Genomic DNA, 18437 nt, shown 5'->3' with positions numbered 1-18437 from the left:
TCAGTGGCATTTATTGTGTTGGAATTGTCTGGGATCACGCAGGAGTCCATCCTCCGATCCCATCTGATCCCAGCCCTGGCGTCCTGCCATTGCCCTGAAAAGACAATCGACACACCCGCTGGGCAGATCCGTTCCGACCCCCACATACACAAACACATTCCCTGTCCCTCCTTCCAGCACTTGTCCCACTTCCACTCCCCCTGTGTCCCTATGATCTGTCGGTACGTATCGTTCCCAGTCTGCTGTCTGGTTCCCCGTGTCCTGACTCAATTTCCTGAGCCACCACCACCACCATCCCAGGGGAATGTGTGCCTTGCACTTCAAGCATACGCGCTTGCCCTCGGTCACCCCAACCCGTGTGGCTGTGACCTTCAGTCTGGGACACGGTATGGAAACCTCCCCATATGTGAACCCGGTGTGGCTGGAGTATTTCGTCGAATTCGACCCCAGTCACCCTGGCCACCTTCCCTTGTGGAAGTAGGCTGCCATCCCGTCCGTGTCCCCTGTCCTACCCCCCTGTGTCATGGTAGGTGGGTTCCCCCCACTACATCCCTACCTTCCATTTGTGGGTTCTCCGGGGCTCGAGCACCAACTGATTGCTCCGGTGCTGCTTCCCCATGTTGCTGGCAGCTTACCAATGAATCTGTTTCAAGTGCTCGAACAGATTCTTGACAAACTTATCCCGGTTTACCTCTCTCCCCTGCCTCGCTGTGAGAACCGGCGCCAGAACATGGTGGGTGTGCGTATGACCCTACCAATCATGAGCTCGTGCGGGGAATACCCTGTGCTTCTGGAGAGGCTGGCTCGGACCCCCATCAGGACAAACGGCAAGACCTCAACCCACTTTTTCGGGGCTTGTCCTGTTTCTTTCCACAGCCTTTCTGTGATGATCCGATTAAGTCGCTTCACAACCCCCGATATCTGTGGGTTGTGAGCCACATGCCATTTCCCTTCTATCCCTAGCACTTTCAAGGTAGCCTGCATGACCTGCCCTGTGAAGTGGCTCCCCTGATCGGACTCCATGATCTGTGGCAGTCCCCACCTAGAGAACACTTCCCTCACCAAGATCCTTGCCGTCGCCAATGCCATGGCTGATCGGCAAGGGAAGGCTTCAACCCACTTCGAGAAAATGTCCAGTAGGACTTAACAGTACTTGTGACCCCCCTTTGCGGTGGGCAATGGCCCGATGTAATCGGCCTGTACCGACTGCCATGGTCCCTCTACCCTTCTCGTGTGTCCCATGGGAACCTTCCTACATTGCAGATCAGGGTTGTTCACTGCGCACACCGGACAGTCTGCGCAAAAATCGCGGACATCCTCCCTCAGTTGTGGCCAACTGTTCTATCCTCTGCGAGGTAGTCTCCGGCCCTGGGTGTCCTGCCCCTGGGCCCTCGTGGTGTATCTGGAGGAATTCCCTCTGGTGCTGTTCTGGAACTACCCACCGATCCCACTTAAAGAGCATCCCCTCCTTTAAAGTAATGCCCGCTACCCCGAACGGACTTCTACCTTCTCGCCAGCTGTCCAGGACAACCTTGAGGGCCTCGATTTGCCTCAAGTCTGGGGCCAATGCTACCCCTGCACTCCCTGGTGTCCCCCCTTTGTCCCGGATCGATGCTACTGGGCTGGACCTGTATGGACTTTGCTAACTCGTCTGCCCTTTGGTTGCCTTCCCCTCTGGGCTCTGTCTTAGAGTGAGCATTTACTTTGTGGATATAATGACATCCCGGGGTCCCTGTGGCCTCAAAGACCTTTCTCAGCAATGGTGCTGTTGCTAAGGACTTCCTGTCTGCGGATGTGAAACTGCGACGAGACCAGATGGCCAAGTATTCGGTGCATTAATTGCACGGGAACGTGGAATCCGAGCAGATGGTGTATGGGGTTGGGAACTCGTCGGCGTGGGTAACGATGTACACCACCGCCGACAGTTTAGCGTGCTGAGCGCTCAGGGTGCTCGGGAGTTTAATGGCCCTTGCAATGCCTGCCGTTGGGTCATAAATCCCGCACCTGGTGAAACGCTCCCCTGCTACCGCCGAACTGAATCCGTCGACATATATTTCGCGGCCCGTGGGGTGTAACCTGGCCTGAAATCCTATGTCTACGTCCCATACTCCCTCTGAAATACACTTTGGGCCGTCCCTGGGTAGATCATGTTAATGGCCAGCTTGGGCTCACTCAGGCTTTGCACTCTCAGATTCATCTGTGAGAGCAGTAAAGTCCAGCGGGCAATGCAAGCACTGCTCACTGTGCCGTCCTTTATCCTCCCATCTAATAACGTCTGAGTGGGGGTATGGTGGGTCAGTAGAATGATCTGGGATGACCCCGTGAAGAGCTGGAAGCACTTCACGGCCCAATGTGTGCTCCCCCCCCCCTCGTCGGAGAACAAAAGCAGGTCACCTACATACTGCACCAACTGCTGGGACCTGCTGAAACCCTTTAAACTGTTAGCCATACACTGGTGAAAAATGGAGGGGCTGTTGTGGAAACCCTGGGGAAGGCACGTCCAGGTATACTGTTGCCCTTTAAATGTGAAGGCGAACTTGTACTGGTCCTCTCTTTTGAGGGGAATTGACCAGAACCTGTTCGATATATTCAGGACTATGTATGTGGTCGTGGATGCTGGAATACTCCCTATCAGGTCGGCTATGACCGCGACAGTGGGCGGGCAAGCTGGGATGTTCTTGTTGAGCACCCTATAATCCACGGTGGCCCTCCACGACTGGTCCCGTTTCTGAACCAGCCAAAGTGGAGCGTTCACGTGTGTGGCTATGGACCTCAACACCTCCTGGGCTACCAGTAATCCCAGTGCTGTCTCTAAGTCGGCTTCTGCCTCTCTGGGGAAATTATACTGTTTCTGTGGCCGTGAAATGGGGGGTCCCCCTGTACTCGGACTGCCCCATCACCCTACCGCAGTCGTGTTTGTGTGTGGCGTACGATGCGAGGTTGTCCCGCACGTAAGCCTGGTACTCAGCTGGGGTAGTATTGACCGATTGCTCTGGGTTGTCACTACCCTTCGGCTTCATCGTACACACTGTCTTTACCCTCCCCCTTTCTCTGGGATCACCACGACTTCTTCCTCCTTATCGGAACCCACTACTCCCCAAAGGCAGTGATTCCTTCAATCCACTATAATCCTGTGGGCTAACATAAAGTCAGCCCCTCGGATTCCTGACCCCGGCTATTCCCAATTTATTACGACGCATTCCCACCTGGTGTGCAGGGATCCTAATTCTATGGCTAACGGCCTGGACATCGCCCCTGCTGGCTCGTTCCCGGTGAACCCCACCAGACTGTGTGGAACCTTGCTGGACCACGGTGTATCGGTCGGGTTACTCACATGGATCACCGTGCTCGAAACCCCAGTGTCCACCAAGTACTTCCCCTCTACCTTCTCCACCCCCATCCTCACACATGGTCTACTTCACTCAGCGTACATGAGCGAACACAGGTCCTCAGGCTGGGTGCGTGCTAGTCAGGGTGGTGGGATTACCGGAGCGGTCGGGATTTCCCTGCTCACGGCAGCGTCTGCCCTTCCCTGCTCCGGCACAAAAACTGTCCGGAGGGCGGCCACCAGAACATGAAGGGACCGACCGTTGTTCCGCGGTCGGTCCCTTCGCCTCGACAGGTTTTGTCTCAGGCGCTGGAGGATCCCCTTTGCCTTGCCCCCTCCTCGGGGCCGGGCAGTCTCTCCTCCAGTGTCATGTCTTCCCACACCCGAAACACGTCCTCGCCCTCCCCGCGCTAACCCCTTCCTGACGCCATTCCTTTTTCCTACCCTCACTGGCCTTTATTTCATGTACCTTGCCCTTTCTTGGTTTGACCTCTTCCTCTGAGCTGGTTTTAAAGGCCAGGCTCATGTGACGGAGCACTCCGGCCTACGTATTTGTGAGGTCCTCGGAGTTAAAACAGGCCTCCGCTTTTACCCTTATTCGTGGCAAACTGTTTGCCCCGAGGGTCCTGAGTCAATGGTTTCTCAGCACCCCCTGCAATTGTGCTCTGTCGAGTACCCCACCCATGGCCATTTCGTAGATGGGCCAGAGCCTGTCCGCGAATGCATGAGATGCTTCCCCTGTGTGTTGCAGTGTCCTCTCTACCCTGGAGAATGGACTACCCTGGGTGTGACCCATGGCTCTCAGGATTTCCTCCTTTAAGCCGGCCGTGGTCCCCTGTCCCCGTTTGGTCTCGGCGGACAGGGCCTGATACAGTTTCCCGTCCAAGGAAAGCAGCAACAGCTTGTGAGCCTCGTCCTCACTACACCCGTTAATCCCCCCCCCCCCAAACCTGGTCCACCTCGGTGAAGTGAACTGAGGAGTCCCCTTCTTTCTGTAACTTGGGCACCCCCGAGATCATATTCTGCAGCTGCGGGGTGGTGAATGGAACCACAAAACTGCTTTGCGGCACGCCCTGACCCGCGCCGTCTACGGGCGGGCCGAACTTCTGCTGCCGTATGGGCCACATCGGTCCCTTTGGCGCTTCAAGCAGTGGTCGGACGTCCCTACCCTGCCCCCAATGCTCGCTATCTTCCCCTTCCCCTTCCCAGTCCACCCGAGCTTCCCCCGGGGCCATCAAGCAAACCATGCCTCTGCTGGAGTCAAGCTTTGGATTTTTTCTTGGCAGGGCCCGTGATTCCCACTCTCAAACCCCCTACTGCTAGCTACCCTGTAAGCTGTCTTAATATCTCTCAGTGGCCCCTCCAGCCCGTCAACTTTACCCGTAAAGCGAGTGTTCTCCTCCCATACAGCCTGCTTGTTGAGCTTGGCCTCGGTGACCTGGCATTGCAGGTACTCCCCGGTGTTACCGGAGGTTTCCTCCAGAGTCCGCCTTTCCTGCCTCTCCTCGCGTAACTCATCCACTCATCTGTTCCCCACTGTGGCCCTTGCGGCTGACTGCTGCTCTCTGACTCTTGGAACTCTGCCTTAAGCTTAAACTCTGCTCCCTAAGCAGCTGGACTTGCTTCCTCAAACACAGGAGCCAGATGGCCTTTTCTTTTGCCTGTTTGTGCTCATTACTCCCCATCCACTCTGCAGCTCTGTCCTTTGGACTCTCAGCCTGCAACAGGTCGAACACCCACTGCTGTGTTGCATTAACTTTACCAATTCCGTACGAGGAAATCCTATCCCCCATTGCCGATCTCTTGACCTTGAGATTTTCCATAACTGTCTGTTCACTCATACCAGAGTCCTGCCACGGTCACCAGATTCTGTAAGTGGTTTTGCCCCTGGTGGTTTCGAATCACTCCTCTTAAAATAGTTCTAGACACCGGAATTATAGTCGTGAACAGTAATATACAGTCATAGACAGATCATTCCAGTCTCCACCGTCACAATGCTTTTATTCAAGTTAAAGCACACACCTGCACCCAGTAAAAACACACCCTGGTGGTAGTGTACTACAAACAAAGTACAACACACAGTCTGGCCTGTCTAAACAGGTTCCTAACGCGAAGTACATAAGAACATAAGAAAATAAGAACATAAGAACATAAGAATTAGGAACAGGAGTAGGCCATCTAGCCCCTCGAGCCTGCTCCGCCATTCAACAAGATCATGGCTGATCTGGCCGTGGACTCAGCTCCACTTACCCGCCCGCTCCCCATAACCCTTAATTTCCTTATTGGTTAAAAATCTATCTATCTGTGATCTGAATACATTCAATGAGCTAGCCTCAACTGCTTCCTTGGGCAGAGAATTCCACAAATTTACAACCCTCTGGGAGAAGAAATTCCTTCTCAACTCGGTTTTAAATTGGCTCCCCCGTATTTTGAGGCTGTTCCCCCTAGTTCTAGTCTCCCCGACCAGTGGAAACAACCTCTCTGCCTCTATCTTCTCTATCCCTTTCATTATTTTAAATGTTTCGATAAGATCACCCCTCATCCTTCTGAACTCCAACGAGTAAAGACCCAGTCTACTCAATCTATCATCATAAGGTAACCCCCTCATCTCCGGAATCAGCCTAGTGAACCGTCTCTGTACCCCCTCCAAAGCTAGTATATCCTTCCTTAAGTCAGGTGACAAAACTGCACGCAGTACTCCAGGTGCGGCCTCACCAATACCCTGTACAGTTGCAGCAGGACCTCCCTGCTTTTGTACTCCATCCCTCTCGCAATGAAGGCCAACATTCCATTCGCCTTCCTGATTACCTGCTGCACCTGCAAACTAACTTTTTGGGATTCTCCCGGTCAGGGAACATTGTATTTGCGGTGCTTCAAATTGCAATGCTGTTCCTGAACAAGCTTGTAGATCACCTCGCTGTTGCAGCCCCAACCATCAGCAGCGTGTCGTGATACAACAGACACTGGCAGAAACAGCATGGCCTAATGGATAAGGTGTCAGACTTCCATTATAATCGCGACGTTATCCGAAATCTGCTGGTTCGTGTCCTGCCGCGATCAATTAGTTTGGCATCGGACGCTTGGCCTAATGGACAAGGCGTCTGACTTCGATTGTAATTGTGATGTTATCAGAAGATTGCAGGTTCGAGTCCTGCCGCGGTCAGCTAACTCGCCGCGTGAAATTTTACCAAAAAGAGTTTCATGCACAAGGACCCCCAGGTCCCTCTGCATTCAAATAATATTCCCTTTTTTTGTTTTTTTTTCCAAGGTGGATTACCTCACACTTTCCGACATTGTATTCAATCTGCCAAACCTTAGCCCATTCGCTTAACCTATCTAAATCTCTTTGCAGCCTCTCTGTGTCCTCTACACAACCCGCTTTCCCACTAATCTTTGTGTCATCTGCAAATTTTGTTACACTACACTCCGTCCCCTCTTCCAGGTCATCTATGTATATTGTAAACAGTTGTGGTCCCAGCACCGATCCCTGTGGCACACCACTAACCACCGATTTCCAACACGAAAAAGACCCATTTATCCCGACTCTCTGCTTTCTGTTAGCCAGCCAATTTTCGATCCATGCAAATACATTTCCTCTGACTTCGCGTCCCTTTATCTTCTGCAGTAACCTTTTGTGTGGCACCTTATCAAATGCCTTTTGAAAATCTAAATACACCACATCCATCGGTACACCTCTATCCACCATGCTCGTTATATCCTCAAAGAATTCGAGTAAATTAGTTAAACATGATTTCCCCTTCATGAATCCATGTTGCGTCTGCTTGATCGCACTATTCCTATCTAGATGTCCCGCTATTTCTTCCTTAATGATAGCTTCAAGCATTTTCCCCACGACAGATGTTAAACTAACCGGCCTATAGTTACCTGCCTTTTGTCTGCCCCCTTTTTTAAACAGAGGCGTTACATTAGCTGCTTTCCAATCCACTGGTACCTCCCCAGAGTCCAGAGAATTTTGGTAGATTATAACGAATGCATTTGCTATAACTTCCGCCATCTCTTTTAATACCCTGGGATGCATTTCATCAGGACCAGGGGACTTGTCTACCTTGAGTCCCATTAGCCTGTCCAGCACTACCCCCCGAGTGATAGTGATTGTCTCAAGGTCCTCCCTTCCCACATTCCCGTGACCAGCAATTTTTGGCATGGTTTTTGTGTCTTCCACTGTGAAGACCGAAGCAAAATAATTGTTTAAGGTCTCAGCCATTTCCACATTTCCCATTATTAAATCCCCCTTCTCATCTTCTAAGTGACCAACATTTACTTTAGTCACTCTTTTCCGTTTTATATATCGGTAAAATCTTTTATTATCTGTTTTTATGTTTTGCGCAATTTTACTTTCGTAATCTATCTTTCCTTTCTTTATCGCTTTCTTTGTCATTCTTTGCTGTTGTTTAAAATGTTCCCAATCTTCTAGTTTCCCACTAACCTTGGCCACCTTATACACATTGGTTTTTAATTTGATACTCTCCTTTATTTCCTTGGTTATCCACGGCTGGTTATCCCTTCTCTTACCACCCTTCTTTTTCACTGGAATATATTTTTGTTGAGCACTATGAAAGAGCTCCTTAAAAGTCCTCCACTGTTCCTCAATTGTGCCACCGTTTAGTCTGTGTTCCCAGTCTACTTTCGCCAACTCTGCCCTCATCCCACTGTAGTCCCCTTTGTTTAAGCATAGTACACTCGTTTGAGACACTACTTCCTCACCCTCAATCTGTATTACAAATTCAACCATACTGTGATCACTCATTCCGAGAGGATCTTTTACTAGGAGATCGTTTATTATTCCTGTCTCATTACACAGGACCAGATCTAAGATAGCTTGCTCCCTTGTAGGTTCTGTAACATACTGTTCTAAGAAACAATCCCGTATGCAGTCTATGAATTCCTCCTCAAGGCTACCCCATGCGATTTGATTTGACCAATCGATATGTAGGTTAAAATCCCCCATGATTACTGCCGTTCCTTTTTCACATGCCTCCATTATTCCCTTGATTATTGCCCGCCCCACCATTAAGTTATTATTTGGGGGCCTATAAACTACGCCCACCAGTGACTTTTTCCCCTTACTATCTCTAATCTCCACCCACAATGATTCAACATTTTGTTCATTAGAGCCAATATCGTCTCTCACAACTGCCCTGATATCATCCTTTATTAACAAAGCTACCTCACCTTTCCCTTCTTGTCTATCTTTCCGAATTGTCAGATACCCCTGTATGTTTAATTCCCAGTCTTGGCCACCCTGCAACCACGTTTCTGTAATGGCCACCAAATCATATCCATTTGTAATGATTTGTGCCGTCAACTCATTTACTTTATTTCGAATGCTGCGTGCGTTTAGGTAGAGTGTTTTAATACTAGTTTTTAATCCATGATTTTTAGTTTTGACCCCTCCTGCAGCCCCTTTATATTCATACATATTGTCCCTTCTAACTAGCTCAGAGCTCTCTCCTGGGTTCCGAATACTGCTTGCATTGAGGCACCGAGCTTTCAGGCTTGCCTTTTTATTACACTTTGACCCTTTAGAATTTTGCTGTACAGTAGCCCTTTTTGTTTTTTTGCCTTGGGTTTCTCTGCCCTCCACTTTTACTCATCTCCTTTCTGTCTTTTGCTTCTGTCTCCATTTTGTTTCCCTCTGTCTCCCTGCATTGGTTCCCATCCCCCTGCCATATTAGTTTAACTCCTCCCCAATAGCACTAGCAAACACTCCTCCTAGGACATTGTACCCATGTCTAAAACACCCCTGCTCGGATTCAAAGTTGCACCACTGAAATCTGTCCAATAGAATGTGCGTACGCTCATGATCCTTGCAAAACCTCCCCACTAAAACCCCTAAGCCTTGGTTGGGACACATGACGCCCTTTCACACTATGCGGTGGTCTTAAAGATGCGTGGGCTGGGATAAATGCTCACCAATTATCCCTCTGGCTTACTCGCTGCTTCTCCTGATGAGGCGTATCTTCTTGGTCTTCAAGTCCAGTCTCAAGGTCTGCTTCCCAGTCGATGTAGCGAGGCTCTCTGGTGTTTCTTCTCTCCGTGCCAGACAGAGTGCTCAGTCCTTGTGTGTTGCAAGCAGGCGTAGAAGAGGGGAGAGAGAGAGATGGCAGCCAAATCTGCCTCTCTTATACTTGGAAAAATGCATCTTCTTCATGCCAAAATTCCAACTGTCCTTCCCCTGAGGCTGGACATTGCTACTATATTCACTGTACAGCAGAAGAGCTGGCTGGGGCAGGTCCAAACATGTTTAACTTGAATACACATCAGCTGGGTGGGAATGAGAATGGCTGAAAGCAGGAACATCATGGTTGATGGGCGCCTTTTGTCATGGAATGGGAACCCATCAGTGAGACATTAAGTAAAGTGGCCGGGGTTGCAGGCCATCGAAAGACAAAGGGAAGCTATTCGACTACAGACTCGTCGGAGCCACACATTGAGGTACAGCCCAGTTGACAAAGGGACAAGCCAGAGACTTGAGTTTGCTTTTGAGTTGTACCTCGATGTGTGGCTCCGATGAGTCTGTAGTCGAATAGCTTCCCTTTGTCTTTCGATGGCCTGCAACCCCGGCCACTTTACTTAATGTCTCACTGATGGGTTCCCATTCCATGACAAAAGGCGCCCATCAACCATGATGTTCCTGCTTTCAGCCATTCTCATTCCCACCCAGCTGATGTGTATTCAAGTTAAACATGTTTGGACCTGCCCCAGCCAGCTCTTCTGCTGCACAGTGAATATAGTAGCAATGCCCAAAAAGTCCCAAAAATGTTTTGGCCGAATTCTTACAGACAGACACATTAATACGCACACACGCACAAACACGCACGCGCACACGCGCAGCCACGCATGTCCACACACAAAGACATGCTCGCGCACACACACAAACACATGCACATGCACACAGACCTGCATGCGCACACACACGTGCACACATGTACACAAGACACACACCCACACACAAAGGCTTTCCAGCAAGGGTCACTGGATAGTGATCAGGAGCAGGAACCCTGGCATGATTTGACCTCTGCCTAATGTCAGGAAACTTAGGCTAATTGTAGCTTCCCTCCTGCCACCCGTGGTTGGGCTCAGTGAATAAGCTGGGAGATGGAACCTGGACCGTTCCAACTCTGTGTGGGGCTGAGTACCACACCAAGCATGGCCATTTACTTTCTCATGGTCTTATTAATTACCTCAATGAGGGGGGGGGGGGCGGCGTGGGAGTGTAAGGGGTTGAATTACTATTGGTACAGACACGTCATTAACCCTGTGGAAAGTGGCTGATTGGCTTAAACCATCATCTCATTTTTACAATCGTCTCTCTTACGATCTCGGGTTCAGTAACTTTAAGTCAATCTCTCCCCAATGGTATCATCAGAATTACCAGCTTAATCTCCCCCTTATAAAGCCACCCGCCCTGTTGTATTGGATTTAGGTGTATGTTGTGCTTATTAAGGTGAGGTTCTGGGGAATGGAGAATATCCTCACTCTCAGCCAGGTGCCCCGTACTGCACCGACTGTAATATTTCCGACACCAGTCACCCTGCAGCCTCTCCAAGGCAGGGTGTTGATTGGTGCTGAGTTTGGAGAAGTTTGGGGCTGCTGGGCTATGTCCATTGGGACCGGGACTGAAACTCATTTCATGCCCGATTCTCACAGAAGAGATGCTCATCCCACCAGCCAGCCATTTGACCCTGGGTCCCAGCAGTGCAAGGACACTCCGTCTCCACTCGGCTCGAACACGTTGCTTTTCAGGAAGCACCCTAATAGTGAGGCTGCTTTAGCATGAAGCGACTGGAACCGTGTGGTACGAGGAGACGCTTCGATGACTCATTTCGGAAGCTGTATCCTGTGAGAGAGGCAGCCTGACACTCTCTCCAGCTTTTCTCCCAGCATGCCCTAGGCACAGGATCCATTTATTGCAGCAGATCTGTTCATTTCCCCCTTTTTCATACTACACAGAGGCAATGTATGATGGGATAGCCCACTTCCTTGGAGATCCTGATTCCAAAGTAACACCTTTATTGATGTTGGGGAGATTAGCCCAATCTGCTGGGGTACGATTCCTCGGGCACCGGGGCAGCCTCCAGTACCTCACCCATGCTTCATCTGGAACCCAGACTGCAAACTATTGAACTGTAGGCTGCATCACGGCCGAGGCTGATCCTGCCTTCGCCCGTGCACTTTCTAGCAGGGGTCACTGGACAGCGATCAAGGGCAGGAACCGTGATTGGCTTGCCCCCTCCCTGTCCCTTATTTCCTGTCCTGGCTGAAGTCACCTACCTCAGCACAAGCCAGGGAGGGGAAGCACACAACTTGATGCATTTACCGACTAAACTGAGTAAGTTAAAGCGTATAACTTCAGGCAAAGCAATGATCATACACAACCAACTAATGTGTCCCCTATTCTCTTTCCTCTCACACTTAGACTGGTTTGGGAACTCCTATGGAACTCTCTCTGCTGACTGAGACGGACAATCACACGTGATTCTCACGCCAACCTCAAGATGATGGTGTCCGAAGATTGAGATGAAGCCCTTTCTATGCTGAAATTGTGTAGAACTTAGCTAGACTGAATTCTCTACTTGAAACACAGGGGGGGCTCTGTGGCAGAGAATTTGTTTTTAAATATTAAGAATGATGTCACTTTCCTGTCAACAGTTGTATTGTTGGCAGCAGAGATCTGCATTGTGACTGTCATTGGGCAATCATGTGAGCACGGTGTCTTCGGCAGTTTGGCAAATGGTGCAGCATTCTCTGGAGGGACGGGAAATCATAGAATCATAGAATAAGGGGGCTGATTGGTTTTCAGTTCCACAGTGCCAATATCCACGAGCACAGACTGGAATTTCAACCTTCGAAGTCTTTCATGTGTTGTTCAATGTACACAATGTAATTCTGAAGCCTTATAAACGGGTCTTGCTGTGTTTTGACAGCAAGACACAGGTGAATTCCTAACACGTACGCAGTGCTGCACTTGTATTTATTTGTTGATGGATGGGGTGCTTATGTGTGGACCTCTGGGCTGTGTCATTCCAGCAGATAGCAGCCCAAATATGGCCAGGAATGTGCATGCCCTTTTCCAGGGATCCCAAACCAGTACACACACGTTGGGAGGCGAGGGGTGGGTGGGGGGGGGGCGGTTGTGATGGAAGTTGGGTGCAAGGGAGAAATGCACGTAGCATCCGTAACAAAATAGATGAGTTGACGGCACAAAGAGCTACAAATGGGTATGATCTGATAGCCATTACAGAGACGTGGTTGCAAGGTGACCAGGACTGGGAACTAAATATTCAGGGGTATTTATCAATCCGGAAGGACAGACAGAAAGAAAAAGGAGGTGGTGTAGCTCTGTTGATAAAGGATGGAATCACTGCAATAGTAAGAAACGATATTGTCTCAAATGATCAGGATGTTGAAACAGTTTGGATGGAGATAAGGAACAATAAGGGGAAAAAGTCACTGGTGGGGGTAGTCTATAGGCCCCCTAACAGTAGCAACTCTGTTGGTTGGAGCATAAACCAGGAAATAGTGGGGGCTTGTAAAAAGAAAACAGCAACAATCATGGGTGATTTTAACCTCCATATTGATTGGACAAATCAAATTGGTCAGGGTAGCCTTGAGGAAGAGTACAGAGAATGCATAAGGGACGGTTCCTTGAGCAGTATGTAACAGAACCAACCAGGGGGCAGGCTATCTTAGATCTGGTCCTGTGTAATGAGACAGGATTAATAAACAATCTCCGAGTAAAGGATCTCCTTGGAATGAGTGATCATAGCATGGTTAAATTTCAAATTCAGATGGAGGGTGAGAAAGTTGGATCTCTAACCAGCGACTAAGCTTAAATAAAGAAGACTATGAAGGTATGAGGGCAGAGTTGGGTAAAGTGGACTGGGAAAATAGATTAAAGTGTAGGACGGTTGATGAACAGTAGCGTACATGTAAGGAGATATTTCACAACTCAAGAAAAATATATTCCAGTGAGGAGGAAAGGGAGTAAAAGAAAACATAGCCATCCGCGGCTAACTAAAGAAATAAAGGATGGTATCCAATTAAAAACAATGGCATACAAAGTGGCCAAAACTAGTGGGAGGACAGAAGATTTTAAAAGCCAGCAAAGAATGACTAAAAAAATGATTAAGAAAGGGAAGTTAGACTATGAAAGTAAACTAGCACAAAATATAAAAACAGATAGCAAGAGTTTCTATAGGTATATAAAAAGGAAGAGTGGCTAAAGTAAATGTTGGTCCCTTAGAGGATGAGACCGGGGAATTAGTAATGGGGAACATGGAGATGGCAGAAACTCTGAACAAATATTTTGTATCAGTCTTTCATCATCATCATCATAGGCAGTCCCTCGGAATCGAGGAAGACTTGTTTCCACTCTTAACATGAGTCCTTCGATGGCTCCACAGTCCAATACGAGAACCACAGTCTCTGTCACAGATGGGACAGATAGTCGTTGAGGGAAAGGGTGGGTGGGACTGGTTTGCCGCACGCTCCTTCCGCTGCCTGCGCTTGATTTCTGCATGCTCTCGGTGACGAGACTCGAGGTGCTCAGCGCCCTCCCGGATGTGCTTCATCCACTTCGGGCAGTCTTTGGCCAGGGACTCCCAGGTGTCAGGGGGGATGTTGCACTTTATCAGGGAGGCTTTGAGGGTGTCCTTGTAACGTTTCCACTGCCCACCTTTGGCTCGTTTGCCGTGAAGGAGTTCCGAGTAGAGCACTTGCTTTGGGAGTCTTGTGTCAGGCATGCGGACAATGTGGCTGATCAAGTGTGGTCAGTGCTTCAATGCTGGGGATGTTGGCCTGGTCGAGGACGCTAATGTTGCTGCGTCTGTCCTCCCAGGGGATTTGTAGGATCTTGCAGAGACATCGTTGGTGGTATTTCTCCAGCAACTTGAGGTGTCTACTGTACATGGTCCATGTCTCTGAGCCATACAGGAGGGCGGGTATTACTATAGCCCTGTAGACCATGAGCTAGGTGGCAGTTTGGAGGGCCTGGTCTTCAAACACTCTTTTCCTCAGGCGGCCGAAGGCTGCACTGGCGCACTGGAGGCGGTGTTGGATCTCGTCGTCAATGCCTGCTCTTCTTGATAGGAGGCTCCTGAGATATGGGAAGTGGTCCACGTTGTCCAGGGCTGTGCCGTGGATCTTGATGACTGGGGACTATGGGGCAGTGCTGTGCGGTGAGGACAGGCTGGTGGAGGACCTTTGTCTTACGGATGTTTAGTGTAAGGCCCATGCTTTTGTATGCCTCAGTAAATACGTCGACTATGTCCTGGAGTTCAGCCTCTGTGTGCGTAGACGCAGGCGTCGTCCGCGTCCTATAGCTTGACGACAGAGGTTGGGGTGATCTTGGATCTGGCCTGGAGATGGCGAAGGTTAAACAGGTTCCCACTGGTTCTGTAGTTTCGTTCCACTCCAGCGGGGAGCTTGTCGACTGCGAGGTGGAGCATGGCAGCGAGGAAGATTGAGAAGAGGGTCCAAGTCTATGGAGCGTCCTCGTCCGATTCGGATGCCCCAAAAAGTTCATCACCATGCTCCGCGGCTCCACGACGATTTGCAGGCCGTGATCCTTATCAACGGATCCATCACAGACCCAATCCACGTCCGGACCGGGGTCAAACAGGGCTGTGTCATCGCTCCAACCCTCTTGACCCTCTTCTCAATCAGTCTTTACGGTTGAGGACACTAACAATATCCCAACAGTGGATAGTCAAGGGGCTATGGGGGGGAGGAACTTAACACAGTCACAATCACTAAGGAGGTGGTACTCAGTAAGATAATGGGACTAAAGGTGGATAAATCCCCTGGACCTGATGGCTTGCATCCTAAGGTCTTCAGAGAAGTAGCGGCAGGGATAGTGGATGCATTGGTTGTAATTTACCAACATTCCCTGGATTCTGGGGAGGTCCCAGCAGATTGGAAAACTCCAAATGTAACGCCCCTATTTAAAAAAGGAGGCAGACAAAAAGCAGGAAACTATAGACCAGTTAGCCGAACATCTGTGGTTGGGAAAATGTTGGATTCCATTATTAAAGAAGCAGTACCAGGACATTTGGAAAAGCAAAATTCGGTCAGGCAGAGTCAGCATGGATTTATGAAGGGGAAGTCATGTTTGACAAATTTGCTGGAGTTCTTTGAGGATGTAACAAACAGGGTGGATAAAGGGGAACCAGTGGATGTGGTGTATTTGGACTTCCAGAAGGCATTTGACAAGGTGCCACATAAAAGATTACTGCACAAGATAAAAGTTCACGGGGTTGGGGGTAATATAGTAGCAGGGACAGAGGATTGGCTAACGAACAGAAAACAGAGAGTCGGGATAAATGGTTCATTCTCGGGTTGGCAATCAGTAACTAGTGGGGTGCTGCAGGGATCAGTGCTGGGACACCAACTATTTACAATCTATATTAACGACTTGGAAGAAGGGACTGAGTGTAACGTAGCCAGGTTTGCTGACGATACAAAGATTAGAGGAAAAGCAATGTGTGAGGAGGACACAAAAAATCTGCAAAAGGACATAGACAGGCTAAGTGAGTGGGTAAAAATTTGGCAGATGGAGTATAATGTTGGAAAGTGTGAGGTCTTTGGCAGAAAAAATTAAAGAGCAAGTTATTATTTAAATGGAGAAAGATTGCAAAGTGCTGCAGTACAGCGGGACCTGGGGGTACTTGTGCATGAAACACAAAAGGATAGTATGCAGGTACAGCAAGTGATCAGGAAGGCCAATGGAATCTTGGCCTTTATTGCAATGGGGATGGAGTATAAAAGCAGGGAAGACTTCCTACAGTTATACAGGATATTGGTGAGGCCACACCTGGAATACTGTGTACAGTTTTAGTTTCCATATTTACGAAAGGATAAACTTGCTTTGGAGGCAGTTCAGAGAAGGTTCACAAGGTTGATTCTGGGGATGAGGGGGTTGACTTATGAGGAAAGGTTGAGTAGGTTGGGCCTCTACTCATTGGAATTCAGGAGAATGAGAGGTGATCTTATCAAAACATATAAACTTATGAGGGGGATTGACAAGGTGGATGCAGAGAGGATGTTTCCACTGATGGGGGAGACTAGAACGAGGGGGCATAATCTTAGAATAAGGGGCCACCCATTTAAAACTGAGATGAGGATCAATTTCTTCTCAGAGGGTTGTAAATCTGTGGAATTCGCTGCCTCAGAGAGCTGTGGAAGCTGGGACATTGAATAAATTTAAGACAGAGATAGACAGTTTCTTAACCGATAAGAGATTAAGGGGTTATGGGGAGCGGGCAGGGAAGTGGAGCTGAGTCCATGATCAGATCAGCCATGATCTTATTGAATGGTGGAGCAGGCTCGAGGGGCCGTATGGCTTACTCCTGCTCCTATTTCTTATGTTTCTATGTTCTGAAATAGCATTTCTGTTTATCTCAGACAGATCATCAACGTGAATGCACAGTGCAGTCTGACTTGAACTGTTAAACCGCCCCCCCACCCCTCCACCAGTGAAATATTGTCGAGGCAAATTTAACGTTCCTCATCATACAGCCTGAGTTGCCCTGTTGCCCTGGGCTGCTCCCAATCTGCCTGTGCCTCCGTTCACAGCCTGCCGACCACGGCCATCCTTTGCTGCTTCGCTTGCTCCAGGGAAAGGGAGAAAAGGAATGAGGTCCAGACACAGGCGATCCCACCACCCAGACAGTGAGCAAAAGGTATCAATTGAATCTATAGTACCAGCAGCTCCATTACATTAGGGTTGGATCTAGGCGGTCCTTGAGTCCATCCTCTCAGAATATCATCCATATCTCTTCACCTTACTGCATCCACTTTCCACGCTTGGCCAAGTCTATCGCACAACATGGTTACTGTGCTCCGATTTTTACTTCCGATATGTAATACCAAGCACTTATTCACATTATACTTCATTTTCCGCTCAACACCTTACACTGACACTGCAATTCCAGCTCATTTTTCAGTTGTTCATTATTAAACGCCTCTCTCTAATGGGTCTGTGGCCCCCAGTGTGTCTCTAATGGGTCTGTAGTTCCCAGGTGTGTCTCTCTCTAATACGTCTGTAGTTCCCTGGTGTGTCTCTCTCCAATGGGTCTGTAGTTCCCTGGTGTGTCTCTCTCTAATACGTCTGTAGTTCCCTGGTGTGTCTCTCTCTAATGGGTCTGTAGTTCCCAGGTGTGTCTCTCTCCAATGGGTCTGTAGTTCCCTGGTGTGTCTCTCTCTAATGGGTCTGTATTTCCCTGGTGTGTCTCTCTCTAATGGGTCTGTAGTTCACAGGTGTGTCTCTCGAATGGGTCTGTAGTTCACAGGTGTGTCTCTCTAATGGGTCTGTACTTCCCAGGTGTGCCTCCAATGGGTCTGTACTTCCCAGGTGTGTCTCCAATGGGTCTGTAGTTCCCAGGTGTGTCTCTCCCTAATGGGTATGTAATTCCCAGGTGTGTCTCTCCCTAATGGGTCTGTAGTTCCCAGGTGTGTCTCTAATGGGTCTGTAGTTCCCAGGTGTGTCTCTAATGGGTCTGTAGTTCCCAGGTGTGTCTCGCTAATGGGTCTGTGGTTCCCAGGTGTGTCTCTCCCTAATGGGTCTGTAGTTCCCAGGTGTGTCTCTAATGGGTCTATAGTTCCCAGGTGTGTCTCTAATGGGTCTGTAGTTCCCAGGTGTGTCTCTCCCTAATGGGTCTGTAATTCCCAGGTGTGTCTCTCCCTAATGGGTCTGTAATTCCCAGGTGTGTCTCTCCCTAATGGGTCTGTAGTTCCCAGGTGTGTCTCTAATGGGTCTGTAGATCCCAGGTGTGTCTCTAATGAGTCTGTAGTTCCCAGGTGTGTCTCTAATGGGTCTGTAGATCCCAGGTGTGTCTCTAATGAGTCTGTAGATCCCAGGTGTGTCTCTAATGGGTCTGTAGTTCCCAGGTGTGTCTCTAATGGGTCTGTAGTTCCCAGGTGTGTCTCTAATGGGTCTGTAGATCCCAGGTGTGTCTCTAATGAGTCTGTAGTTCCCAGGTGTGTCTCTAATGGGTCTGTAGATCTCAGGTGTGTCTCTAATGGGTCTGTAGTTCCCAGGTGTGTCTCTAATGGGTCTGTAGTTCCCAGGTGTGTCTCTAATGGGTCT

General features: G+C 49.2%; 1 protein-coding gene across 3 annotated transcripts in view; it reads left to right on the top strand.

Moving 5' to 3' along the window:
* The window catches only part of LOC139240867 (natural resistance-associated macrophage protein 2-like), a 413050-nt gene that overhangs the window by 249103 nt on the left and 145510 nt on the right, over positions 1–18437 (top strand). For 2 of the 3 annotated variants that reach the window (XM_070869363.1, XM_070869366.1), the window contains exon 17: positions 11769–12294. The exons of the other annotated variant lie outside the window; for it this stretch is intronic. In XM_070869363.1, the coding sequence (XP_070725464.1) occupies positions 11769–11828 (60 nt within the window). In that variant the 3' untranslated portion in view covers positions 11829–12294. Of the gene's footprint in view, positions 1–11768; positions 12295–18437 lie in introns of those variants that run through there. 3 annotated transcript variants of the gene reach the window in all.

Source organism: Pristiophorus japonicus, chromosome X (genome assembly GCF_044704955.1).
Source record: "Pristiophorus japonicus isolate sPriJap1 chromosome X, sPriJap1.hap1, whole genome shotgun sequence".
In the NCBI taxonomy this organism is placed as follows: domain Eukaryota; kingdom Metazoa; phylum Chordata; class Chondrichthyes; family Pristiophoridae; genus Pristiophorus; species Pristiophorus japonicus.
Note: the sequence above shows the minus strand (reverse complement) of the source record. Positions and strands in the feature narration are given on the sequence as shown.